Source organism: Hipposideros armiger, unplaced genomic scaffold (genome assembly GCF_001890085.2).
Source record: "Hipposideros armiger isolate ML-2016 unplaced genomic scaffold, ASM189008v1 scaffold_664, whole genome shotgun sequence".
In the NCBI taxonomy this organism is placed as follows: Eukaryota; Metazoa; Chordata; class Mammalia; order Chiroptera; family Hipposideridae; genus Hipposideros; species Hipposideros armiger.
This window is the reverse complement of record NW_017732014.1, coordinates 1,095,297-1,121,950: the sequence shown is the minus strand read 5'-3', so window position 1 is coordinate 1,121,950 and position 26,654 is coordinate 1,095,297. Positions and strand designations below refer to the sequence as shown.

General features: G+C 56.6%; 1 protein-coding gene across 1 annotated transcript in view; it reads right to left on the bottom strand.

Annotated features, from left to right (window-relative positions):
* Nucleotides 1-6: 6 nt before the first annotated feature.
* Nucleotides 7-26,654, bottom strand: part of PPP1R37 (protein phosphatase 1 regulatory subunit 37) — a 43,903-nt gene continuing 17,255 nt past the window's right edge. The window contains exons 2-13 of the mRNA XM_019626297.1: nucleotides 7,122-7,219; nucleotides 5,668-5,713; nucleotides 5,347-5,447; nucleotides 4,556-4,675; nucleotides 3,949-4,099; nucleotides 3,674-3,829; nucleotides 2,509-2,621; nucleotides 1,751-1,892; nucleotides 1,484-1,650; nucleotides 637-1,360; nucleotides 207-297; nucleotides 7-117 (exon numbers count right to left, since the gene is read on the bottom strand). Coding sequence (XP_019481842.1) covers nucleotides 215-297; nucleotides 637-1,360; nucleotides 1,484-1,650; nucleotides 1,751-1,892; nucleotides 2,509-2,621; nucleotides 3,674-3,829; nucleotides 3,949-4,099; nucleotides 4,556-4,675; nucleotides 5,347-5,447; nucleotides 5,668-5,713; nucleotides 7,122-7,219 — 1,901 coding nt within the window. The 3' untranslated portion in view covers nucleotides 7-117; nucleotides 207-214. The remainder of the gene's footprint in view (nucleotides 118-206; nucleotides 298-636; nucleotides 1,361-1,483; nucleotides 1,651-1,750; nucleotides 1,893-2,508; nucleotides 2,622-3,673; nucleotides 3,830-3,948; nucleotides 4,100-4,555; nucleotides 4,676-5,346; nucleotides 5,448-5,667; nucleotides 5,714-7,121; nucleotides 7,220-26,654) is intronic.

The window sequence follows — 26,654 nt, the reverse complement described above, 5'->3', positions numbered from 1 at the left end:
ACAGGCCCCCCACACCCCTGGTGTCCCGGGCCTCGGGGGCTGGGGGTGAGAGTGAGCAGATTCTAGATTCTCATGGCTCTGGCCTCAGCTCATCGAAGACTGACCGGAAAAAAGGAACTTGGGGAGAAGAGAATGAGGGGGCGTGTCAGAGCCAGGGGCTCCATCGCCAGCTCCCCAGCTTCCCCAGCCCCTGGCCCTCGTCTCACCTAAAGTGTCACAGTGTCTCCTGCCCAGAATCCTGACTGGCTTCCAGAAGCAGCTCCTCGAGCTCCTTCTCGTTCTTGGAGCAGCTCATTTCTGCGTGGGGAGAACGTGCAGGCGGCCTCCAGTCAGGCAGGTGGGAAGGGGGATGGCAGCCCGTCCCCATCAGCCCTACCCAAGGCAGACCCTCAGGGCAGCACAGGCCAGGGGACCACTGAGATCACCAGACGCTGGTCAGCAAAGCTCACGTGCCCAGGCCCCAGGGAGAGTTCCCAGGATCCAATGGAAGCGAGGTGGGGACCGAGGACCAAGTCCCACTCGTCCCGGCCCCTTCAAGGGCCACTTTAAAGAGGGGTACACTGAGGCCCACTAATGGGGAGGGGTCACACACAGCACTCAGGGCCCCTTGTCACCCTGCCCCAGAGCTCCTCTCACCATGTTCCAGGCCACAGCTGCCTGCCTTGGCCTCGGGCCCCGGGGGCGGCTCTGGGGGCAGTGCGAGAGCAAACTCGGGCTTCAGGCCGTTGGGCAGTGGTGGCCCTGACTGAGGCAGCTGTGGCTGAGGCTCAGACGACCCTGGGTCCCAAGTGCTGATGGCCTCAGCTGGCGGTAGGGTAGATGAGGTGGGTGGGGAGGGTAAGGCAGGAGGGGAGGGAGGACAAAGGACGGGGGGCACGGGGGGCTCTGCTTTCTCAGGTGGGCTCTCCACACGAGTCACCACAAATACTTTGTGGCCCCGGCCCGGGCTGGACACAGAAATACGCTGCTCAGTGGGGGAGGAGGGGCTCCCTGGGGGGCTCCTGTCCCCAGGGCCCAGGGAGTCCGTGGGGGGCACCTGGGCGGGGCAGGGGACCACAGCCCGCTCCTCACCCCCCTCCTCCCCCTCCTCCCCCTCGGAGTCTGAGTCTGAGTCTGAGTCCAGGCCAGGCCCAGGGCCTGGGGCCCCGTTCTCCTGCGCCTCAGTGGTGGGCTCATCCCCGGGCTCGTCCCCCGGCTCCTCATCGGGCTGGGGCTCGGTGACCGTAATCTCGGGCATGGAGGCCGACAGCTGCAGCCGCTGTTCCTTCTCCTCCCGCTCTCGCGCTAGCACGAAGTTGCGCTTGCAGCCATTCTGGATCTCTGCGAGCAGTGCCTTCTGCGTCTCGATGAAGCTCTTCACCTGTGGTGGAGTGGGCCTGGCTAGGAGTCTGGGTGGCCTGTCCCTGCAGCAGGTCCTGCGGCCACCCTGGGCCAGGCCCGCCCCCACCTGCCCACAGCGAGGCCACAGGGGGAGCCCGCTCACCGCCTCCTTCTTGGGCTCGCGGTCGAGGTCCAGGCGCAGCAAGGAGTGGTTCACCTTGAGGGCCAAGGACAGCGCCATGAGCCCGCCCGTCTTGATCTCGTTCTCCCGAAGGTCCAGTCTCAGGAGGCGGGGGCTCTCGGCGATGAACTCCGCCACGGCCACCGCGCCTGGGAGGGGGACCGCAGGGGCTGGCCACGGGCCCACGCCCGGCTGGCCGCCCACCGCCCTTGGCCTGCCCAGCCCCCTCCACCCAGCCCCGTGTCCTACCCTCGCACGTGAGCTTGGTGGAGGCCAGGCCGAGGCGTAGCACGCTGCGGTTGCCGATGAGGCCGTTTTTGAGGTTGCGGACACCCTCGTTCCCAATGGGGTTGTGGCCCAGGTTCAGCGTCTCCAGGCTCTGTGTGTGAGGCTGCAGGGGGCAGCACGTGACAGTGAGGAAAAGCCCAGAAGGCCAGTCGGGAAAGAGGCAAACCTGCATGCTCTCTCCTCAGCAGTGCCACATTCCTGCTTAAGGCTGAATCCCTCATGGACTTAGAAGTCGCCCCAAGTGCCAGCTGCCCTGTCCCCTCCCCACGCCCAGGCCTGTCCTCTGCCCCCGCCAGCATCCAAAGGACTCCTGCACCGGTCTGGCCATGGGGAATTCTTCGCCTGGGTTTAAGTCTTTGTGCCCTGTGGGCTTGCTTTAAATATTGCGTAATAAAAAGATTTAAGACTGACTGAAGGCTTCTAGAAATATTAACTTTCTATGCAAAACATTTTCACCTTATGCAAAGCACCGTACTAGCCTATCTATGGGGCTGGATGCAAAAAGACAGTGAAAGGAGGGCTACTTTCCTCAGGAAAAAGAGGGGGTGCGAGTGGAAGGAAAGGCCACACGACCGAAAGGAGAGACGCAATGGTTCCTAGACCTTCAGGACGAGCCAGGCTGAGACAGGATGGGCGGGAGTGGACAGTGCTCAGAGCCGGGGTGGGGGAAGTGGTGTGAGGACTGGCATGCCCCGCTCCCCTCTCGCAGGCCAACTCACCAGCGTCATGCCCAGGAAAGCCATGCCCGTGTGTGTGAGCTGGTTGTTCCACAGCACCAGGGTCGCCAGCCCCTTCCTCTGCTCCTTGAGGCCCTCGCAGATGTAAGCCAGACCTGGGGGAGGCCCGTGGGCAAGTCCCGTCTGTGGTCTGGGCACTTCTCCAGGGGACTCCGAAGTGGGAGCGACTGCCACCCTGCGAGCACTCAGAACCTCCCGAGGCCCCACAGGCAGCGGGCACACGCTGCTCCCCTGATCCCTGGGCCCGAGAACCCTCATCTGTCTCCCTCAAATCTCTGGGCAAATAATACCCTCTCCCAAGAGAGTCCCCAGCCAGCCAACTCAGCCCACATTTATTTTCTCCAGAGCACATCTCACCATCTGACAGACTCAATAATTTATTAATTTATCTTGGCTTTGTCTTTCCTAAGGGCAGAGATCTCACAGCTGGGAGCCCGGAGGCGACAGCCCTGGCATGGATAGGTGCTCAATAAACGTGGTATCTGGGCCTGGCTGCCTGGGGGGAAGGCACTGGCCTCGCCATCCCACTCTGCCTCCCACAAGCCCCTTCTTCACACTGAAGCCAGGGAACCCTGCTCAATAGTGAACCTGGTCACAGGTGCCCTCCCCCATGGGGAAATAGAATTCCTTCTGCTAACTAATTCCTCTTCTCTTCCCATCCACCCCCCACCCCCACCCCCGCTCACCGTGGCTTTCCCCGCAGCTCTTTCCCACCTCAGGGCCTTTGCACTTGCTGCCCTCTGCTGGCATTCTTTCCCCGGCTGGTTCCGTTCTCAGCCTCCCTATCGCCACCTAGAGGTCCCCTCCCCGCACCTTAAACAGCCTGCGGTTGACCCTTATCCCAAGAATCTTGTTTTAAATTCAGGGCAATTTTCCCAGATTGTCATTATTTTTATTATCTGTTCAATACCTCACCTCATCCTGCAGGTCTCCACTGAGCTGTCTCTTCCTCCAGGATGCCCTCCCTGACCCCTAGACTGGGGGTCCTGCAGCCCCACCCTGCCCAGCCTGAGTTCTCTGCCTGGGGATGGCTCGGGTTGTCTTGGCCACCACTGTGTCCCCAACTGTGTCCAGCACCATGGAGCACCTGGCTGGGCATGGTGGGAGCTGGGTGACTGGAGTAGGGGTGGACGGACCTTGCACACACCTGAGTCCAGCACGTGGTTGTTACGGAGATCCAGAATCTGCAGGGAGCAGTTGAATTTGAGCAGGTTGCCCAACTGGGCCGAGTCCTGCAGGCCATTGAGCTTGTTGTCGGCCAAGTACAGCTCCCGCAGGTTCATGTTCATCTTCAGGGCCGTGGCTGGGGAAGAGGAGGGAGGGAGAGGGTGTGTGACGGTCCATGCCCCAAGGACCCGGCAAAGAGCCCCAGCCCTCCGTGGGCTGCACGTCACTGCTGGGCCTCCTGGGCCTGGGGCTCACCGAGCAGCATGAGGGGCCGCCCTGACAGGCTGGCGTTCTCCAGGTGCAGCACTGCCAGGCTGCTGCGGATCCGTAGGGCGCGGGCCACGAACGGTGCCGAGTGGTCCAGCAGGGGCGTGTTGCGGGCGTCCAGGTACTGCAGGCAGCTGGTCTGGTGGGGCAGAAGCGGGGGCTGGGTCAGGCTGGCCCCAGCCATCCCTGCCCTGAGGGACCGCCCACCCCAAGTCCCAGAGAGCAGCAGGGCCACCTGCTTTTATAGCCAGGGAAACTGTGACTGGTGGAAACCTCAGGTGGAAGGTTCAGCCTGGGGGCTGTGGGTGAGCGAGGCAGGGCTGGTGACAGCTGAGTTTCCTGGCTCCAGTATGAGTGAAATGGGGGTGGTGACCACAACTGCCTCCAAGGAATACAGTGAGGGCAAGTGGAGGAGAGGGGAGGGGCCAGGGTGAGCCTGAGGCTGGGCGCCCTCGGCACTGCTTTCGCACAGGGCCCAGAAGCTGGGGCCTGGCAACGCTAAAGGGCTGGGTGCCCTAGGAAAGCGCCTGGACCCCTCTACGCCTGAGCTCCTTCCACCCTGGAGAGGCTGTGGGGTGGGGGTGGGGGCGCCCACCTTGCGCATCATGTGGGCGGCAGCCTGCCAGCCCCGTGTGCCGATGTGCTTGTTGAAGGAGATGTTGAGGTGGGTGGCCGACTCGTAGTACTCAATCATGTCAAAGAGAGCTGAGGCGCCCTGCAGGCGGGGACAACGGGGCTCAGCCTCGGGTCGAGGCCCCGAAGGCCAGGAGGCAGGCCGGGTGCTGCTCCGGCACCTCTAGGTCACGGGAACCAGCCTGTCACGCTGCCTGCAGGAGCCGGTCTGCTTTCTCTTACTCACCCCCAGGACTGGTGTGCTGCGTGACCCAGGCAGGTCTCTGTCATCCCTGGGCCTCGGCCTGGATTTCTAGGACCCCTCCCCATGGCTTTCCTGTTTCCTCTAGACCTGGGGCTCAAACTCCTGGTTTCCTGGTGGTCTCCAAGTCTGGGGAGGTGAGGACACCTGGGCACAAATGGGGGAGGCTGCTTCCAGAAGTTTCTCAAATTCTCCCCTGCAGGTGCTGTGATCCCTGGGGATGGGGGTCCTGGAGAAGCTCCTGGTGGCAACAGGGCTCCCCTCAGGCCTGGCTCCCCAGGTCTGTCCCTTGCTTACAAAGGTCCTGCCTTTGGGATGGGTCTATGAGACCCCCCTCTCTGGGTGCCACCCCGGAGCCCGAATACTCCCCACATCCACTCTGGTCATACTGGGTAGCTCCCCATTCTGTCGTTCAAAAAGCCCTGCTCTCCTCCTGCAGTGCCTTTCCCCCCCAACCTCTAAAGGGCCAGGAGTTCAGGGAGCAGGTAAGGGCGGTGGCAGGGGCTGCTCACATCTTCATCCAGGTTCGTCTGCTCCAGATCTACGACCTTGAACTGTAGCCTCTTGAAGACTTCTTCCAGGGCCTCGCAGGCCCTGTAGTCGAGCTTTTCACCTGAGAGGAGATGGAGCACTGTGTGGGCACGGTGGGGAGCCCAAGGGAGGGAGGAAGGGCCATCCGCCCCTGCAGCTCTCTCTCTCAGGCCCAGCCCCGGCCCCTAGCTAAACTCCTCTAGTGGCAGGACCCGCTGCTGACCTCGAGCAGGCCAGGCCCCCATTCTAGGCTTGGCCCTGCCCACTACCCAAGGGCTCCAGGCCTGTGTCCAGACACACACCTTTCAAGTCCAGGCAGTCAATGCGGTGGCCGAGGTCCGTGAACTCCTGGAAAAGCAGAGTAGATGGTGGTTAAGGCAGAAAGACGCCTTCAGGGGCCAGGCTGGGCCCTGACAGCGGGGCGGCTGGGGCTCCAATCTGGCTTTGCTATTTCTGAGGTGAAGAAGGGTTCTGGGGTAAGGGAGGGGCGCAGGGCTCCTCAGCCACAGGACCTGGGGCCAGGATGGTCCGGGTGCAGTCCCTCTGCCCCGGCTGAATGGAGTGAGGGAGTGGGCCCTGGGAGTCTCTAGGGTGGGGGTTCCAGGCAGAGGGAACAGCCAATCCAAAGGCTGTGTGGTAGGCGCTGCAGCCGGGAAGGCTGACAGTTCAGGCTGGAGAGCCAGGGGGTAAAGGGCAGGGTACCAGGCCTGGCACACAGCAAGTGCTCAGTAAAGAGGAGTAAAGGCACTGGACAGACGTCTTCCCAGCCCCACCCCCACGGGTACCAGCTCCTGTTCTCTGGGCTCCACATACCTCAACACCTAGGGTAGGTGCTGTGATGAACCCATACACAGACAAAGAGGCTAAGCCCCAGTCTTGCCTAGGGTCACTTGCTAGTAAGGGGCAGGCTTGGTCTAAAGCAGGTTCCAGGGCCCACCCTCTCGGCTACCACAACTGTGTGGCCATCTTTCCCTGAACAAGCCCTTCAGGAATCCTCCACAGAACCTAAGTGTGCAGGGATGGGAGTCAGCGCGACTGCTCACAGCAGCGCTGCCGGAGGGAGCACCAACTCTACAAACAAGCAACCTAGCAAGATTCTGGAATGACCCACCCAGAGGGAAGTCACTGAGGCAGTGTTTTACCAATGTGGCCAGGCTGGGTGGGCCACAGCAGAGGCGGTTGCAGTAGATGGCTGGGAGGTGAGCATGCCACAGATACAGTAATACCCTAATTCATATAAAACAGAGACTACCTTCTGTCTGCACCCTGGATAGTGACCTGCCCTCTTGCAAATGCCCAGGAAAGGCCAGAAGATAAAAACCCCCAGCTGTAAACAATGGGGACTCCTGGGGAATGGGACTTCAGCAAGAAGTGGGTTTTGCTTTTCCTGTCTGTAGTATATTGTGACTTAAAAATTAGACAGTATACATTGCTTTTATAATTCAGGCTTTTAAGAATAAATGTCACATACATGGCTTTTCCCCTGGGGAACAGAATTTCTTCTGGGGAATGACAGATACTTGAAATTCTTACTTGATATAATTCTATACTGTTTCAGTATCCGTGAAGAGCTTGATTATTTTTACAACTGAACAGGTTTTCCAAGATGCATTTACACCCTGCTTGGGGCAGACACCAGAGGCCCAGAGGCTGCTGGGAGGTGGGGGGAGGGCAGCCTCACTCCAGGGAACTCCCCTCCTCTCTTTCCCTCCCTCTCCCCCTAACTCCGAGTGTGCCCCACCCCTGCCTGGCATACCTGGAGCTGCCTGAGGAGCTTGGGGATCTGTCTGCAGTTCAGCTTCTGGCAGGCCTGCTTGTAGGCGCTGATGACCTCGTCCACGGTCACATTCTGGGCTGTGGGCACAGAGGACCCCAGCCTGTGACTCTCCATATTCTGGGCCCCTTCACCTCTCTTGCCTCCAGCCTCTGCTGGCACCCCCTTCTCCGCTCAGCCTCCAAAATGCCCCTTCCAACAACCCACTGAGCTCTATCTTCCCATCGAGGCCCCTCACTGCCCATGCTGTTCTGGGGAAGTGCCCCTGGGCACCCCCAAACCAAGTCACCCCACCCTCCACAGTTCCCCACGGCTCCTTGAGCATCTTCACGCAAACAATATACAAGTAATATCACACAATTTTCTATTTGTCAGCTGTCTCCCTCACTAAAGTAGGAGGCCCACAAGAGCGGGGCTGGGGGCCGACCGAGTGGCTCAGTTGGTTAAGAGTTGGCTTAAGGGCCAGCCGAGTGGCGTGATGGTTAAGAACTCGCTTGGGACGCCAGAGGGCCCCGGTTCGGATCCCACATGTGAGGGCCAGTGACACTGCCCTCCACAGCTAAGATGCTGAACAACAGCTCAACCTGGAGCTGGGCTGCCATGAGTCGCCGGCGACGGTGTGGGCTGCAGTCCCTGTGGCAGTGGATTGCCATGGGCTACCGTGTGTGGCCAGCAGCCAGCGTGAGCGGCCAACAGCCGCAGTGAGCGGCCGTCCGGAAGCCGGCGACTGATCTGCCTCGCCAGAGAAGAGCGCAATGATGGTGCCAACTTGGGCCAGTGAAGCAACGTCCTCCACAACTAGACTGAAGAACAAAACGACAGCAACTTGTCTGTTCCCCTTTCCCCAATTCCCCAGCACTGTTCCCATCCCCCCAATTCCCCAATAAAAATCTTTAAAAAAAAAAAAAAAAGAGTTGGCTTAAGAGCGCGAGCTCTGAGCAACAGGGCTGTCGGTTCGATTCCCACATGGGCCAGTGACGCGGTGCCCGAGCTGAGCTGTCGCCAACAACAGGTGGCAGGATGGCTCAGCTGGTGTAACAACAAGATTGCCTGATGGGATGGTGGCTATGCCCACCCGCAACTAAGATTGAACACAGCACCTTGAGCTTAGAGGCCACGAGCTGCTGATGGGCCTCCTCCACAATGAAGATTGAAGAACAATAACTTGGCTGGTCCCCTTTCCCAATTCCCCAACACTATTCCCCTCCCCCAATTCCCCAATAAAATCTTAAAAAAAAAAAAGAGCAGGGCTGGGGCTGTCTTGGTTACCACCATTCCCTAACACCATCCAGCCCAGGGCCAGGCCCAGAGTAGATGTTTGATTATTATTGTTATTATTATTTTTTTGGAGAGAATGAATCTGTATTTCAGCTCTATGAGGAAGCTGAGCTCAGAGAGGTGGAGCATCTAGCCCAAGGTCACACAGCTGGTAAGTGCTAGAGCCAGACTTCAAGCTCAGCTCTCCACTGCGATGCCACGTGACCTCTCAGAGTCCTACTCCTGAAGCACCCTCAATAGCGAAACCTTCCCCAAAGGCTACTCAGCTTATTTTCAGTAACTAAAACATAGCAGCTGCCCAAACCCAACAGCTGCCCAGCCCAGGCCTTGAGCAGCCCAGGGCCCACCTCCATGGGGCAAGGTAGGGCTGGACTTTCTGCCTGCACAGATTTGTCTTTTCTGGACATTTCATAAAAATGGAGACAAAGAGAATGTGGCCTTTGTGGCTTCTTTCATGGAGCATAAGGATTTTAAGTCTGGGCTCCTTATAATAGTGCTGAGGAGTAACTGTCTGATGTACCATTCACAGGGAGATGAGACATTTGTACTGTTTCTGTTTTTGGCTCTTAGATCTTGGATTTTACCCCCGGTCTACCAAAAGAGCAGGAAGAAGAGGCTCTGAGCCGGGGAGGGGCAGGGGCAGGCCTAGTGCACAAAGCTTTGGGGCCAGGAGAGTGGAGTGGGCACTGGAGGGGTGGGGGGGTGAAGACAGGAAGCAGGGAAGAGGGCCTCTGGCGGCGCGTCTCGGCCTCCCCTTACCCTGCTGCCATCTTGCCCCGGCCCTGCAGAGCCTCTGGAAAGCATCTCTGAGCAGACTCTCCCTCCAGCCATTGCCCTGGCTAGGGGCAGTGCACCCCGATCTCATCAAGCATTGCCCTGTTTCCTAGGAGAGGAAGCCGAGGTCCAGGGAAGTAAAGCTGCCTCCCTGGGGCCAGGCAGCTGGTACAGGGCAGAGTCGAATATTTGCTCCAGAACTTGCTCTCCACTGTGCTGGAGGAAGGAAGTCCACAGAGCCCCTGCCTCCCCAGGTCCTCTGCCCCTCACTTCTTCCTCGGGTACAACTGCAGGCCATGAGCAGCCTTCTCAGTGCCAGCTGTCCTCCTGCAGACCTATCTCTGACATGTGCCCATGTGCCTGGTGGCCCCCAGCTCGGGGTGGGGGGGTGGAGAACGGAGCTGGCCTTGTCTGGGAGGGGAGGCAGCCCTTGGGACTAGAGCGGCGGCCTCAGGGAATCCAGCTAAGCAGGGTCCATGAGCCTGAGTGGGGAAACACTGCCTCTTTATTTTCAGTTAACTAAAGTGAAATTTAGCATTTCCTTCTTATTAACTAGAGAGCGAGAGAAAGCGAATAGTGTTTAGCAGACCCTGCGACTTTGTCATCAAAAGACAGATGTTTTCACATCATATAACATTATCAGAGCTTTTGAGTGTTCACTACTTTGAAATGGTAGTCATTATTAGAGCTGCCACTATCTCCTGTGATTTCATGTGTCACTGAAGAAGAGCATAAACACTAGATTACAAGTAAAAAAATATCTAGCTAACTGTATTTTAACTGGCATCCTTTGCAATTTTTATTTTTTGCCTTTAAAAATCATCACTCCAAGAGGGGGTCCATAGGCTTAATCAGATGGCCAAAGGGAAAAAAAAATCCTCTCCTCTAGATATACTCGCTTCCACAAAGGCCCCAGGCTGGGTTGGCCTGGTCCAGTCATACGGGGATAAAGCAGGGCTGGACACATGTACACATGTAGGATCATCATTAGCAGCTGTCAGCAACTTAAGACAGTCTACAGAGAACAAGGGACATCCCCTCAAACTGCGATCGGTCGTGCAGGTGTTCAGCTCTGATGTTCCTTCCTCCAGAAAGCCCTCCCTGACTGCCCAGGCTGAGCCAAGCTCCCCCTCTGCCTCCTGAAGTCCACAAGGAGCCTCCTGGTGAGCTCGAGGCCCAGGGTCTCTAACCTGCCACGCAACCGTCCCTTCAGCTGGGCATCCACCGGGTTTGGATGAAGGCACAGCCTCACACAAGGTCACAGCCAAAGCTCAGAAGGCGGAACCTGCCTGCCCATTTACAAAAGGGGAAACTGAGGGCAGGGGGCGGAAGGGGAAGACAGGCTCAGAGAAGGGGCTTGGTACCCCCGATGACAAAATGAGAATTGCATTTTGTCACTTCTGTCTGATGGAGACAAACATATTCCAGATGGGAGCAGCATTGCGGAAAGACACTAAAGGAGCAAGCGAGGGGGCTCAGTCAGTCTTGGCAGCCTGGGCGCACTCCTGCCCTGCCTTGACTTCCCCAACAGATTCATGAACACATCCCGCCTGCCACGTCACCAGTGAGAATACACAGGTGTTGGGTGGCTCGGGCATGACCTTACAGTTATCATGATGTATATGTATTTCATTCATGTGTTAAGGAAAAAAGAACTACCACGTCAAAAACAGCGTTCTGCATATATTATTCTTTGAGAAGGAGATGAAATGTATTCAACTAAAAAATGAACCTATTTAAGAGAAAATGGCAAGGGAACAGCAGTATAGGTGGTTCAGAGAAATAATATATAGCATTTACATAGTACCTATGCTGTGCTAGGTGCCATCCATGCACAATATAAGCTAGCAGAGTGGGGAGCAGCCCAGGCGGCTAGCTCCAGAGCTGGACCCTACACACCCCTGTTCATCTGTGATGCTGTAACGAAGTGATCAAAGAAAACACTGTGAAGGGCTGGTGTCTGGGAATGCAAGGAAATGACAAGCAGTGCAAAGGCCGAGGCACTGGGCCGCAGTGAGGCGCCCAGGTGGGAGCTCCGGAGCCAGGTAGCAAAGGATAGGGCTGCAACGTGGTGATGACACAGCTCTGGCCCAAAGTGGCGGGGGCCTGAATTCTCGCTGCCTCCCTCCCACACTGCGACCTCGGACAGGGCCTCTCAAGTTCCCCACCTGGACATGGGGTTCTCAAAAAATAGTTAAGAACATAGGCTCTGGAGCCAGCGTGCCTGCGGTTGAATCCTGGCTCCCAAATTAAACTCTGAGACTCTGAGCAAAGTGATTTAACCTCTGGGCCTCAATCGCCTTCTCCCTAAAACGAGGAAGAGTATAACTGACTCCCAGGGTAACTGAGTCTGTCCCTCAGACCAGAGCTGAGCACACATTCGGGAGTGCTCACCACATGCCAGCCATCACTGGCTTGTGTCCCCATCTCCACCCCCCCACCGGAAGGCAGGTACCCAGGACAGTCCTGTAAAGCACCTGTGCAGGGATGGAATGCTTGGTAAGGCTAGGCAGACACATGGCTGTGTGAGGTGGACACACATGCGTGTCTCAGGTCAGGGCTCCAATGTGTTTGCTCAACTCCCAAGTCCAAGGCTCTGAAGGGCCAACTTAGGCAGAGGCTGGAGTTCAGTGGTCAGAGGAGGGGGACGGTGGTGTGTGAGGGGGAGAACGCTGTGCGAGCTGGGGATGGGACGTGCAGAAGTAAAAAGACCCTCCTTCCCATCCTTGTCCTAGTGAGGCGGTGATAACCAGTCGCAGTGACTTCTTTCTCTCCCTGAAAGGGACACTTGCAGGGTCTCAGGAGATAAAGATGTTGAGGGTACCCGCTAAGCGGCTGGCACCCGTGGCAGTGCTGGATCTTATCTAGCAGGAGACACCACTGGAGAAAAAGACAACGATGCGGGTCACCCCTTCTAGGTACTGGGAATTTAGCTCTGTGAAAGGCACAATGCTAGAACTTTCCACGCATAGTTCCATTTAGCCGCTCCGTGATCCTGAGATTGGCACAGGTATAGCTCCCTTTTATATTAAGGAGAAGCAAGCTCAGAGAGGACAAGTCTGCTCAAGGTCACAGAGCCAGGAGTGGTAGGACTGGAACATACACCCAGGCCTGTCTTGCTCTGAAACTAGAACACGGCTTCATTCTCACAGTCCCTTGAGGAGGAGGAAAGGGCCAGGGGCACAGGCAGGCTGTGAGGACCCCTGGATTCTGGGCAGGGCCAAGAGGAAGTGTAAGCTCTGGGAGGGACGTGCTATGCTGGGTGGCAGCTGGCAGGCAGGGCCTCCTGCAGGGATGGGCCTCTGCGGCCCTAGCAGCTGGCACCAGTTTCCCAGGAAGAGGATGTGGGGCAAACAGCCCCTCCCCCACCTGCTATGGCCCTCACAAAGGGACAGAGAGAAACCCAATGCCAGGAATCAGGTGACAGACAGAGAGAAGTCTCTCTCCTTTGCACACAGGTGCAAAGGCTCCCACAAGATGCATGGACAGGTTGGACACCAGGGGGCGGCGATGCCTCCAGCCATCGCCTGCCAGCTTGGAGCTGGGGGAGACAATCATCCATCCAAGTGGGAGTCAAAGACCAGGAAGCAACAGTGGGGTGAGGTGGGGGACAAAGGGAAGGGGGCCAGCTCTCATCGCTGGGGCTTTACCAGCTAGTGGGGGGCACAGATGAGACAGATACAGACACAGCAGTGGGCAGCGGTCCCTGGGAGGGGGTAAGTGTGAGGGGTGGCAGCAGGCCTGGCCCAATCCAGGGTACCAAGAGGCAGTGCGCAGGAGGCACGAGGTGCGAGGTGATGGGGGAACACAGTGGGCCTCCGTGAGGACTTCCGTCTCTGCAGGAGGCAGGAGCCACCGGGCTGGGTGCACAGCAGTGATGGGAGCTACTCAAGGTTTGGGGAAGATCGTATTCTACAGGAATGGGGGTCCTCTGGAGACCCAGGGGGAACCCACTGTGTCCCCTTAACAGGGAGGCTGCTGGGATCAGCACAGCAGAGGTGACGAGTGTGGTGTTCCCTGTAAGTGCCCTTCCATTTTGGTGACAACCTGAGGCAGGACAGGGAATGGCTGGCTAACAGGCTGAAGCCCGAGTTGCAGAAAACAGCAGTGACCGACAGCCACCATGGCCCAGGCATTCCCCTGCTTGGTACCCTGCTGGCTGGGCCCCCCAAAAGCTCCCAAACCATCCCAAGGACCACCCTTTATTATCCTTCTCTCAGAGGCCAGGCTCACAGTTTGTAAAAGGGGTAGAGGCTAAAAAACCCAGGTCTGACTTGAGTTTAAATGCACACACAGAGTGCAAGAGTCCTACCAGGGGTCACATGCTTTCTTAAAGGGCTAGGCAGTAAATAGTTTAGGCTTTGCAGGGCCCACAGCCTCTCACAACTACTCAAGTCTGCCGCTGTAAAAGGAAAGCAGCCACAGACTGTCTGTAAACAAATGAGCATGAACATGTTCAAAACAAAACTTTATTTATAAAATCAGGCAACCAGCTCAGGCTGTAGTTTGTTGAGCTCTGTCCCAGACGCTTCTGGAATGACACATAAGAAACTGGGGGGCTGCTTTTAAGAAAGTTTCGCTGGGGAAACTAAGGGGAATGGGGGAGAGAAACTTACTTTATATACCTTTTTATATCTTTCGAACACTGAGGTACATGCAGCTATTACCTACTCAAAAAATTCACACATCTAGCGAGCTCTGAGCAACAGCAGTTCGATTCCCGGCCCGAGCTGAGCTGCCGCTGAGCTGCCAACAGGTGGCAGGATGGCTCAGCTAAAAAAAAAAAAAAATTTCACACATCTAGTTAGGAAACATCAGTTCCCCAGCACGCCCCCCTCCCCACACCCCAAGCTCTGCCTGACCCCAAAGCCTGACCTCCCAGTGCCTGTACTGACTCAGAAGGCACCAATTCCCAAGGATTCATGTGGCAAAAACAACAGGACTTGGCACCCATGACGACAGGGGTGGGGCAGGGTGGGAGAGAGGTGGTCAAGAGTGGGTTCAAGCCTGGAAAACGCCAGAGAGACTGACGTGGACAGAGGGCTGAGGTCAAATGGACAAAGGATGGAGGCAAGTATTACTTTTACCATTTCCAAAGAAGAAAGTAAACGCCCCTTGTGGCATTTTCCAGCACTCCCAAGCCCGGGGAGGCAGGGCAAGGATGCAGCAAAGCCAGGCCTGTGCCCTCGTTCACAACCACCACCACTGGCAATAGCAAGCCCTGTGCCTCGCGGTGCCAGGTTTCAGAGTGTGGGGGGCCTGAGTCAGGGGCCTGGGTTCCAGTCCCCATCCCACTACCTCAGGGCATGGAGCCTTGACCTGCCTGGGTCTGGATGCCCTCCCACCGTTTGCTACAGTTGTTGCCACCGCTCTGTGCCTGCCCCACGAGGGGGCACAATCACCATTACCCCACTTGACAGGTAGGAAACCGAGTCTTGTGGCAGGTGGGTGGCCTGGCCCATGCAGGATGGCGTCTCACCACGCAGGACCCAGGAACCTTCCCAAGTCTTGGGCGGCTCTTTCCACCGCCCCCTAACCAGGCTGCTTGGGCTCACACCTTCCGGGGAGAACGCTGGCCCAGAGAAGACCAGGCCAGTGTTCAAGGCACAGGGAAGCTGGGAGGCCAAAGCCTGCGAACCCGCGGCAGCCTCACAGGCAGACTTCGTGTCAGGTGCACAACCCGCCCCGACAGTGAGCGCTGCCTTGGCCGTGATGCCTGTGCAAGTTACCGCCTGGCCCACTTCCCCTTCTGCCCACTGTGGGTAGACCAGTGCTGGCCCCCCCCACGGCCCTCATGGTGCCAGCCCAGGATCTCAGGTGGGACCATTCATGCTACCTCCACTCCCTGCGGTCTTCCCCAAAGGTTCCAGGAGTGGACAGGTCCCCTGTCCACAGCCCCGGTCACAGTGACTGTAGAACCAGCCACAGCCGTCCTAGGGCCCATGTTGGAACTATCAGAAAACATGAGCTTCCTTCCCTTGGGGGGGCTATGGTGGCCTCCCACTTTGGGAGCTGCTGGTGGCCATCCTGGCATCCAGCAGAAGAGCCTCCCAAGAACCCAGCCAGCTCAGAGGTAAAGGGAGACATTCTCGATGACGTTTGAGACCCTGGATCCAGCCAGGCCCGAAGCCAAACTACTTGAGAACTCCTCAGGTCCAAAAGCCAACAAATTCCCCTTTTGCTTCAACCCCTCTGAGTCAGGCTTCTAACCCAGGAGACTTCCAGCTTAGGAGCTTAGGAGCCATCTATTAAACATCTCCCGAGGCCCAGGGCATGCCCAGCTCTGTGCTGGCACTGGGGGGACAGCAATGGCTCTGACCTGATCCCTACCCTCCAGGGTTCTTGTCTGGGGTGAGGGGGGTGCAGACCATCGTGGAGGCCCTAGGAGGGCGCTGTGCACACTTTGGGCTGCGTCAAGACAAGGCTGTCAGGTGGGAGCCGGGTCGCAGAGGCCTCCTTTAAGCCTTGCTGATGAACTGGACCTTTCTCTCCCCGCTGGCTCTATGCTCTAGCCACACCCCAAACTCTCCTCTTTCCCAAAACGGCCTAGTGCCTCATCACACTTCACACTCTTCCTCTCATGATTACACTCATTTCACTCCGCTCAGGTGTCCTTCTCCAGAAAGCCGTCCTCGACCCCTGGCTGGGTCAGACCCCCACCTCTTGGCTCCCCATCCCACCCCTGCCCATCCTGAGCTGTCTCCCCACTGCACTGGGTCCACACTGTGTCCCCAACACTGCCCAGCATGGGGCCAGGCACAGAGGAGGGAGGGTGAAGGAGTGACAGATGGCTGAGCTCACATCTGGCCACTGAACCAGGCCTTGAAGGTGGCCAGGACGTTCTGACCAGGGAGCCCATCTGCTCCAAGTGTAGAGACGACTGTGGAGACTTGGCTCAAGGACCCACTGAATGAGGAAACCGCAGGGAGGTGAGCGGGATGCCATAGCACCCAGACCCTGTCAGACACTACTCACTTTGTGAAACATGCACCGAATTTGGGGTGCTGCCTGCACACAGCTGCTCTGTAGCTCACCCTCATTCCCCACCAGGCATTCTGCCAGGCTGTGTTACTGAGTCTTGAATCCTCAAAATCCTGCAGAGCAGAGATCCAGCCCACTACCCACTGTGCAGAGGGGAACCTCTCAAGATGCTAACTGATCTCCTAAGTCACACAGCTGGGAAGGGGCGGCTGGGGGGCTAAGGCCAGGACTGTCTGTGTCCCACCTTGGTGCCCTGAGGTTATCGCGCCCTCGGCTTCAGGCTGGACAGACGGGCCTGGGGGCCAAGAAGTGCAGCCTTCTCTAATGGAAGACAGAGACACTGCCAGGGCCATCCATCTTTCTCTTTGGGGTTCCTGGAAGCCGGTTCTGCCCCTCAGCCTCCGGGGTTTCCCCACGGTGCCTGCTGAGATCCGGCCTCCAGAGGACCAGCACAGGTACCAGGGGCCGCATGTGAGAGGTACAGGTGCGAGGTCAGCCTGGTGTGCTCTCACCCTGGGACAGCCCTCTCCCCAAACCCAAAGTCCCCCAATAAGGAGCCACCTATCCCCCCAGCCCTGCCCCAGAGGCCTCTGTGTGGTCAGGCAGACAATCTCAGGAGCAGCATCACAAGGCTGTGAGGGAAAGGAGGAGGAAACATACAGGGAGGAAGCACCTATGTGCTGGTGAGGGAGTGTCTAGAAAAGCCTCACAGAGAAGGTCTCGAGAAGTTGGGCGGTACTGAGGGAAAGGCACGCTGAGCAGAGGGAACTTCATGCACAAAGCACTGGAGTGGAGAGTGCACCATGCTTTGAGGCAGTAAGCCACATGATTGGGAGGGTCTAGGGTGTGCGAGGAAAGGGGGGTCAGCAAAGAGGCTGGTGGTGAGGGCTGCCCACAGAAGGCTTCAGTCATTGAGCATGGGATGGGGTGTCATCATAGAGATGAAGGTGGCAAAGCTCTTATGTCGGAGGTTCGAGGGCAGACCTGGCTCAGGGACTACAATAGTCAAGGTCGCCACCGTATCAGTGACAATCCACGTCTGTTCACAAAGCCTCAGGGCCTTTGCACGCACGGGCTGTCCTTCTGCTCAGAGGGCTCTCATACCTCAGATCCCCATTGCCCTGCCCCCCACCCCCTGGTCCTATAGGTCTCTCCTCCAACATCACCTTCTCAGGGGCCTTCCCTGACCGCCCTACATAAAGCAGCCCCCTTTGTCACTGGCCATCCCTGTACCCTGCTTCATTCTCTGTGTGGCACTTATCACAGCCTAGCATAAGCTTTACAATGTGTCTGTGCCCTTTCACCACCATGAGGGGAGGGGTTTTAGCATTTCTGTTCGTGAAGTTCCCCTAAAAGGGTATATATTGGGTGCACAGTAGGTGCTCAATAAACGTTATTTGACAGAATGAGTGAACAGAGGGTGGGTAAAGAGGGGGTCTCTGGAGGCTGAAGGACAGGCATCTGAGCCCCCCACTCCACCCGGACCAGCTGGGTGAACTCAGGGCAGGTTCCTTCTCTCCTGGGTGCCCCGCACTCAGGCCCTGAGGATATGCACATGCCGAGGTCTCGGATGGGTGAACTTCGCCCAGAGCAAATGCCTCCCACGCATCTTCCTCAGGTGTTGGTCCTTCCTGCACTCCCACAATGCACCCCTCCATGGCCTGGGCTGCCCCAGAGGTGGGGGGGACAGGACAGGAGAGGGACAGAGCAGTACAAAGCAGCCTCCTGGGGCCTGAAATGGGGAGGAGGCAGAGAGCACCCATAAAGCCTTCTGTGGGGGTCCTGTGCACCTGCGTTCCCACCACCTCTGCAGACAAACCACGCGGTCTCTGTCCCTACAGAGCCACACGTCTGCTGCTCCTGTCTGGAAATTCCTCATTCCCTTCTTCACGCCTTTTCCCAGGCTGCCCTGGGCACAGAAGCTGAGTCTGAGGGTCTCTCAGAGGCCACAGAAGGCCAAACCCAGCCGGCTTCCCGAGACCAGGCTTCTCACGGGAGTATTTTATTGGAAGGGACCCATGGGCAGGCCAAGTGTACTCACACCCAGCTCTCCAAGTCAATCCTGCTGAGCAGCCACAGAAGAATGCCACGGGGCACCTGGCATCACACCAGCGGTTCCTCTCTGTCCATGGCCACCTCTAAGTCCCTCAGGTCCTTGCCCGGAGAACCCTAGGGGCAGGGAAGGGTGGGGGTCCTACTTCACTGTGGCACTGGTTGGTTTTTTGAGGGTGGGGGAGGTACTCCCAGCCGCTAGCCTCCTTCCTGTATTTAGGAACTCCCTACCTTATGCTGCCCATCCCAGGGCCAGTTCTGCACCTGCCTGGTGACATCGTCCCCACACACGTCTCTGCTGTGAATGCTGCAGGGCTCCATTTCTGGGCCTGCATCCAAGATCATATGCCTCACACATGGGAGATGAAGGCTGAGGAGGAAAGGCCCTCAGCCCAAGTGAGGTTTTTGACTCCAGGTTTGTGCACAGACCCCATCTCTCCACCAGTGCCCTATTTTGCAAACACTACTTCTCACGCCTCCCTCCACAGAATCCTCACTCAGTAGAGGAGGAGGGGGAAGGGAACACACACTGCTGAGGGGCCTCGCTGATGCTCTGTGGAGCCATCATTTTGCACCTGCTCCCAGACTAAGTCATTTACGGACCTGACCTCACTTACGCCTCCTCCCAGCCCTTAGAAATAAGGATGATCAGCCCCATATTCCAAGGGAGGCTCAAAAACGGGAAATGACCTGCCCAGGGACACTTTTCCAGCTGAAGGCAGAGGCGGATCTGATCCTCATCTGCCTGCTGTTCCCCACATCCTGGATTCTCCACCGCTGGACTGGACCCTCGGGTGGCAAGAGGCCCTTCACTGGCCCATCGACTTCCCCTGTCCAACCCTCTAAGAGGGCCCCTGTAAGTCCATTTCCCAAAGCAAAATACTGGGGTCCAGAATTCTCAAACACTCCGTGATTTTTAGAATAAGAGAAGTACAAATTCAATGAAAGTATGTGCACATCCATTTTTCACCTACCAGACAGGCCAACATCCACAGGCTGGACAGCACACGCTGCGGGTGAGGCTGGGAAGACGGTGCGCCTCGAGCAGAGGGTGTATATGCCAAACAGTACAATCTCTTTCGAAGGCAATTTGGCCACACCAAAGTTCCGACATACAAATGCATATCCCTTTTGATCTATCCACTCCTTTCCTGGAGATCCATCCTAAGGCAGACTTGCAAAGGTGCTAAATTATATACGTATGAGGTTCTTCAGTGCAGCATTATTTCCAAATGTAGAACTGGGACGGACACCAATACCCATCAGCGGGGAGCAGTCAGTGAACCCCAGCTCTCCTGCGGCCACAGAGAGTAAGGACGCTCTCTCTGAGCCAACAGGGAACAACAGCCAAGATACATTACGTGGCAAAAGCAAGAACAGTGTGTGTGTGAGCGCCACCTTTTACGAAATAAAGAGGGAAAACAGAAACCTGTGTTTGCTGTTAAAAAGCAAACTAACACAGAGATGCAGCAAGTCAAGCGGCTTGGGAATCAGGGACAGAAGGCCCCCAGCTGCTTCACTGGGGTCGCTGGCAGCCAAAGGAGGGTGGAGGCCTCCTTCAAGTGGGGTGCCAGGGGGAGGCCGTGCTCTTCTCCAGGACCACGTCCAACCACCCACCGTGTGCGGGGTCACAGAGAGCACAGCCCCACTTGGCCACCTTCCTGGTGGTCTCATCCTGGGCCTGAGGGAGATGGCAGCAGAGGACAGAAGGCAGCTGGTTGAGGCTGTGTGTTTTAGAAGCAATTCAGGAAAATGTGTGGGTGAAATGATAGCTATCTAGGATTTGCTGCAAAATAACGGGATGGGGCAGCATGGAGGATGCAGATAGCCACGTCCTGATCATTACTGAAGCTGGGAAGTGGGTTCATCAGGGTCATTATACTCCAGTTTTTCTATATGTCTGAAAACGTCCAAAATAAAAAATTAAATGGAAAAGAAAATGAAAAAAAAAGCAGCTGCTCAGAGCTGGCGGCCTATAATACTGGGTCTATAATACAAGCCCCCTCTGGGCCTTGGCTGGGGCAGCCCCTCTGCCTGTCCCTGCCCAGGGTGGGGAGGGCTGAGGAGACCCCAGGTGGCACCTTTGGGTTTTCCACCTTCAGAAGCGCATGCCAAGGGCGGCTGTATACAGGAAACCTGGTGAGGACTGCAGGGAGACGCTGAGCAGGTCCCCCAGGAAAGGCAAACCCACCCCGTCACAGCCCCTGCCCTTCAGAGACAGGCAGGCACACACTGAGCTTTGGTGGCCATGCCGAGGACTGGGCTGGGCTCTGTCCCTGCACTGAGACGGAAACTTCCTCACCCTGGACAAGGCCTCCCTGATGCAGGCCTTAAGCCCTCCATGGGGCTCACCTCACGGTCCTTGTGCAGCCTCCCAGCTAACCACCCCACTCCACCTTTTGCCCGGGCTCCTGCCTTGTTTGTTCCTGCCTCCAGGCCTGCGCATGCTATTCGCACATACCCCCCAGCTCTTCATAACTTGTCATTCACGTCTCAGCTCAAATGTAACCTCTGAGAAACATTCTCTGACCCCCTTTTAAGGCAGCACATGTGCACACGCATACACACACACACACACACACACACACACACACACACCATTACTCTCCACCACATCCCTATCCCCTCACAGCATGAACCCCAATCTGTATCTGTTTACTTGTTCACTCTGCACTAGACCAAGGGCTCCCTGGGCCTAGGGACGTCACTGCAGTGTAAACGGCTAGTGAACGAATAAATGAGGTGACTCACTCTGTGAACTGAACAGTCTCCCTTCCCTTCTCTCCAGAGAACCTCGCAATGGAGGGGAGTGAGCAGCACTGTGGCCTCAGTGGGGGACCCCTCAGGAGAGGCTGGGATGGCTGGGGGACCCCCTCAGGAGAGGCTGGGATGGCTGGGGGACCCCTCAGGAGAGGCTGGGATGGCTGGGGGACCCCTCAGGAGAGGCTGGGATGGCTGGGGGACCCCCTCAGGAGAGGCTGGGATGGCTGGCCTTTCCTCTCAGGCCCCTGGGCCCCTCCCTAGGCCTGCTGCTTCCTGGGTAAGAAGAGTGTTCCTCCCGCCCCCTCCTGGGCGGGGATCATCAGGACTCCAGGAGGGCAGCCAACCTGAGGGGAGGGGAGGGCCCGGGCTCACGCAACCAGCCAGGAGTCCGGCCTTCACGTCCGGGCCCCAGGCAGGGATGCAGGCAGACCTGTCTACTCCAGTGACAGGAGCAAACAGCAGGTGCCACACGCCTGTCTCCCTGCCACCCCCACATTCTGACCTTCCAAGCTTGGCCCAACTGAAGATCCTGTTACAGAAACACGTGCGGTCAGAAGACTCCTACGGCTTTCCAAATCTCTTGGGGCAGAAAGAACCCGAGGCTGATCACAGCCGATCTACCTACCTCAGGCTGCCACAGCGCCTAAGGCCAGTGGTGCTCTTGAATGAAGGGGGAAGTCAAGGCCTTAATTCCTGAGTCGCCAGTGCCCAACTTTCAATTCTCAATTATCATTACTGACAATAGCCAACACTTACATAGCACTTTATATACATTACCTCATTATTTGCATTCAATAACCCTATGAGGTAGGATTTATTATCTCCATTTTTCAAATGGGGAAACTGAGGCAGGGGGAATTAAGGCGCCTGCCCGAAGTCACAAAGCCAGTAAAGGGAAGAGTTGGGGTTCTAGCCCAGAACCCCAGCAGTCTGGCTCCAGACAGTCCTTGTTCTCACCACAACTGACCACCTTTCTGTTCACAACTCTTTGGGGAGCAGATTTAACTCTTTGGGGAGCAGATTTCCCGCCCCCAACCCTTTCCAGAAGAGGAAGCTGAGGCTCAGGGAGGTAGAGCACTTGCCAAGGATGCACAGCTACGACAGAGAGGACCCGTGCACCTTGGATAGGAGACCCCCCCTCAGGAGAGGCTGGGATGGCTGGCAAGCAGGCCTGACTTCCTTCAGAGCCCAGGTCATCAGGTGGGGGTAGGGGGTGGCCCTGCCCCAAGGAACACATTGCATTCAATATTCTTTCCTAAGCCAAGGACCCAGCACCAGCCTGGCTGCTTTATTGTCTATCCCCGCCCGTGGCTCATTTCCTTCCACACCCTTCTAACCATCTGTCACAGCCCTAATGGCTGCTTGGTTGACTTGTCTCTTCCCTCCCCTTCTGGACAGTGAGCCCTGTGAGGAGGGACCAGGTTTGTCTTGGCCACTGCTGTGTCCCCAGCATGGGACGGCCACAGAGCTCAATACTGGCTGACAAACTGCCTGAACCACCAAGAAAACGCATCCAACCCTGTCCCACCATCTGAGGGCTTCTGCTGGGATATGTCTGTACAGGGGTGTGGGGGGTGGGGGGAGTCCTCTGTGAGCCCCTAGCTGGAAGGGACTCCCCAAGGAAATGTGTACATCTGAGGACGTTCTGCCTTGTGATGTGAATCCACCTTCTCATCACACAGAATGGTGCAGCCTGGTGGTTGGGGGCACGGCCTCTAGAGTCAGATCATGGGTCTGGCGGTACCTACCGTATTTGCCGGCGTATAAGACGATTTTTTGGCCCTGAAAAATATGCCTCCAAGTGGGGGGTCGTCTTATACGCCAGGTACACTTCAGATAGACTGCCCATAGTGCTTGCCCCGTGCCATAGTGGCCTCCCGATGCCCGCCCACTTCATTCCACATACCGTTCAGGCATCAGCAGCGCTGCTGGGTGTATGCTCGGCTGTTATGCGATTTTGCTGTTATGCGATTTTACCACACTCGCAAAATCGCACACACCCGACCATACACCCAGTATGATAGCGCAAAATCGCAAATCGCGATTTATGTATATGTTTGATTACATACAGCCTTGTGACAGTTTTCCTGCATGTCATAAGCATTTGAATATAAATATAAATGTTGAAATCAAATCTGATATTGTTTTACCTTTTATTTGGTGTGTGGAAGGTGTGCGGAAGAGGGGGTAGTCTTATACGGCGAGTATATAACAAACTCTGTATTTTGAGTGGAAATGTTAGGGGGTCGTCTTATACGCCCAGTCGTCTTATACGCCGGCAAATACGGTATTTGGGGTGTCTGAGCGCCCAGGCCCCCTTCTCTGAGAATTGCCCCCCTGCCCCCACAACAGACCCTCTCAGGCCCTGTTTGACAGGAAGGATGTGGGATCTTCTTTAAGCCTGCATGAGCTGCCTGGGTGAGGGACTTGGACTGAGGAGTCCTGTCCCGGCCATCAGGGTGGTCAGGCTTGTTTGGCTCAAGGCCAGACAAAAAGAGGAACAAAACACGAGTACATGTGGCCTGGAGAGCTGGGACCGTCCTGGTTCCTGCTGGCTTACAGGACCTCTCCCACCCCACAGAATTGGCAGAGGCCCCTGTGTCCTTCCAGTGAGTACCCTCGTGTACCTCATGTGGCCCCATGTGGCTTCTGGCCCTGACAAGCAGACCCTAACCATCACAAGAGAGGGCCCTGATCGCTTTATGGTTGAGTCTTCTCATCTGGAAAATGGAGCTCATGAGGCTGAGGCACACACACAGAAGCAATCACTAAGATGACTTGTGCAAAGCATCTGGCATGGGTTTGGTGCATGGTAAACAGTAGCCGCTGTCATCACTCGTCCAGGGCCTGACACCCCGTCAGCACCTCAGAGTGGGTGCTGGATGAGCAAAGGACTCAAAGCGATCGGTTCCAGCTGGAGGCTCACCTAGTGTCTGCCCCCAAACCAGCTGCTTCCACCTGTCCCCTGCCATCCGGCTTGGAAATACTGGTCACACATGCTTCTGTGTGCCCGTAGACAAATATTTACTCTGGGCCGGGTGCCTAAAGGTGCAGAAGTGAAGACTTGGGGACAAACGATCACCAACAGAGCAGCAGGAGAAAAGAGCCCTCTAAGGGAGCTAGTGTGGGTGGGGGTGCAGACCCGGGCTGACTCTGCCTCCACACTCAGATGTGGCACTGGGGGGCAGCACTGTCCCTCAGTCTACCCATCTGCAGGGCAGAGTCAAGTGGACAGGAGGAAAGCTCTCTCTCTGCCTGCTGCCCTGGACAGGCCTGCTAGCTGGAGTCATGACGCTCAGGGCGGAAGGGGCCAGGCTCCTAGGGGTGACCCCCAACTAGCCAGGTGAATTGGACTTCACGCTCTGTGTCTCAGGGTCCTCCCTCAGCTGTGAAACCGAGCAACAATTCCATCCACCTCGTGGGACAGGGTTCAGACAAAACCAGCCAGTGTATATAGAGTGCTTGGTGTTGCGCCTGGCACGCAGTAGGCCCTCTGCAAACACCAGCTGTTATGGTTCCTGTTGTCACTGAACTGCGGGCCCATGGCGGCCCTGCACAGCCCCAACCACTCCTCTGGGACGCCATGACTCTTGCCTCACCCACTTTTTGTCAGGGTTCGTACAGCCTCCTGGTCTCGCCTTCTTCAAAAGAACGCCCACGCTGACTCTCTAGCTCCCAGAGGGACGGGCAGGCCTCATTTCTCCGAGAGGCACCCTTGCCTGTCCCCTGCCCCAGCACTGCACACTGTGGGAGTGAGCAGTCGGGCAGTGAGTCCTCTCTAAACTGCCGAGGGCAGCAGCCGTGTCTCCTCCATCTGTCATAGGGCCAGGCATCTGTGGGCTTAGCCATTTGGGGAAGTGCTGGGCTTTGGGCCAGATGGGCCTGAGACCCAGGTTAAACACCAACAAGTACTAAACACTGGACACCATTTCTTCCTCCTAATCCCACCTGCCTCAAGGATGAGTGTCTCAGCTGTAGCTCAACAGATCCTTCACCAAATCCCGCTCTGGGCCCCACCCGGTGCAGGTGATGCTAGGGACACAGCATCCAAAACGGCTCTGGTCCCTGTCTACATGGGGCTCCCAGTCCAGTAAAGGAGACAGACCTGTCCCCAGACAGTGACGACCAAGAGTGGCTAAGGCCCCAAGAGGGGCAGGGGAGCACAGGAGAGCACCTAACCTGGTCTGGGGGTCAGGGAGGGCTTCCTGGGGAAGGGCTCTCTAACACCACTGCTCACATGAGCACTGGGACCATGAGTCTCACCATCACTCCCCGGAACATAACTGCACCTGGCACGTGGCCGGTGCTGTGTAGGTATCTGTTGAAGGAAAGAAAGGTGGGCAGAAGGCCCTAGGAGAATGAGTAGGAGGTAGCCAGGTAAAGGAGGGAGAACCAAGTGAGAGAGTTTGGCATTATCATGTAAAGCTGCAAAAATCCATCAACTATAACCAGCAATCCACTCCCAGGTCTGTGCCCTGGAGAAATTCTTGCTCACATGCCAGGTGACATGTGCCCGAAGGCTCATGGCTGCACCAGTTTATAACGGTAAAGCCAGAAATGGCCTACACATCCACAGCACAATGAACAATCTAACACTGGATCACACAATAGAACATTCTAGAGTACCTACATGTATGAAACTGAGAAACGCAAGGCTGAGAGGAAAAGCAAAGCCCAGGAGTCCACTTACAACACAATGCCATTTTTATAAAACTCATAAAACAAAGCTAAACACCATACTTTTTGGCATACACACACAGGTCATAAAACTTAAAAAAAACAAAACAAAACAAAAAAAACGAGGCATGGGCTGGCCAGGTGGCTCAGTTGGTTAGAGTGTGAGCTCTGAGCAGCAGGGTTGCTGGTTTGATTCCCACATGGGCCAGTGAGCTGCGCCTGAGCTGAGCTGCCAACTGGCGGCCGGATGGCTCAGCTGGTGAGAGCACGTGCTCTTAACAAGGTTGCTGGTTCGACTCCCACATGGGATGGTGGCTGCTCCCCACCCCGCAACTAGACTGAAAGCGATGACTGGACTTGGAGCTGAGCTTGCACCCTCCACAACTAAGATTGAAGGACAACTTGACTTGGAGCTGATGGGTCCTGGAAAAACACAATGTTCCCCTTCCCCAATTCCCCAACACTGTTCCCTTCTCCAATAAAAAAAAAATCTAAAAACAAAAAACAAAAAAACACCCAAAAAAACAAGACATGATGATCACAACATTCAAGACCGGATTCAGGAGCTCTGTGAACTGCCTCCCACTTACCCAGAGGTGGAGCTGAGTTAGTGGCACTGTTCTCACCCCTAAATTGGGAGGTAGGCTCACAGGTCTTCATTATATTACACTTTAACTTATGTGTATATTATTATTATATATAGTTCATATGGCAAGAAAATAATTTAATAATGATCATTTAAAAAGCAGAGGGAGGGAGGGCCGGCCGAGTGGCGCGATGGTTGGGAGCTCGCTTGGGATGCCAGAGGGCCCCGGTTCGGATCCCGCGTGTGAGGGCCGGTGACGCTGCCCTCTGCAGCTGGGATGCTGGGCGACAGCTCGGCCTGGAGCTGGGCTGCTGTGAGTCGCCGGCGATGGCGTGGGCTGCAGTCCCTGTGGCAGTGGGTTGCCGTGGGCTGCCGTGTGTGGCCGGCGGCCAGCGTGGGCGGCC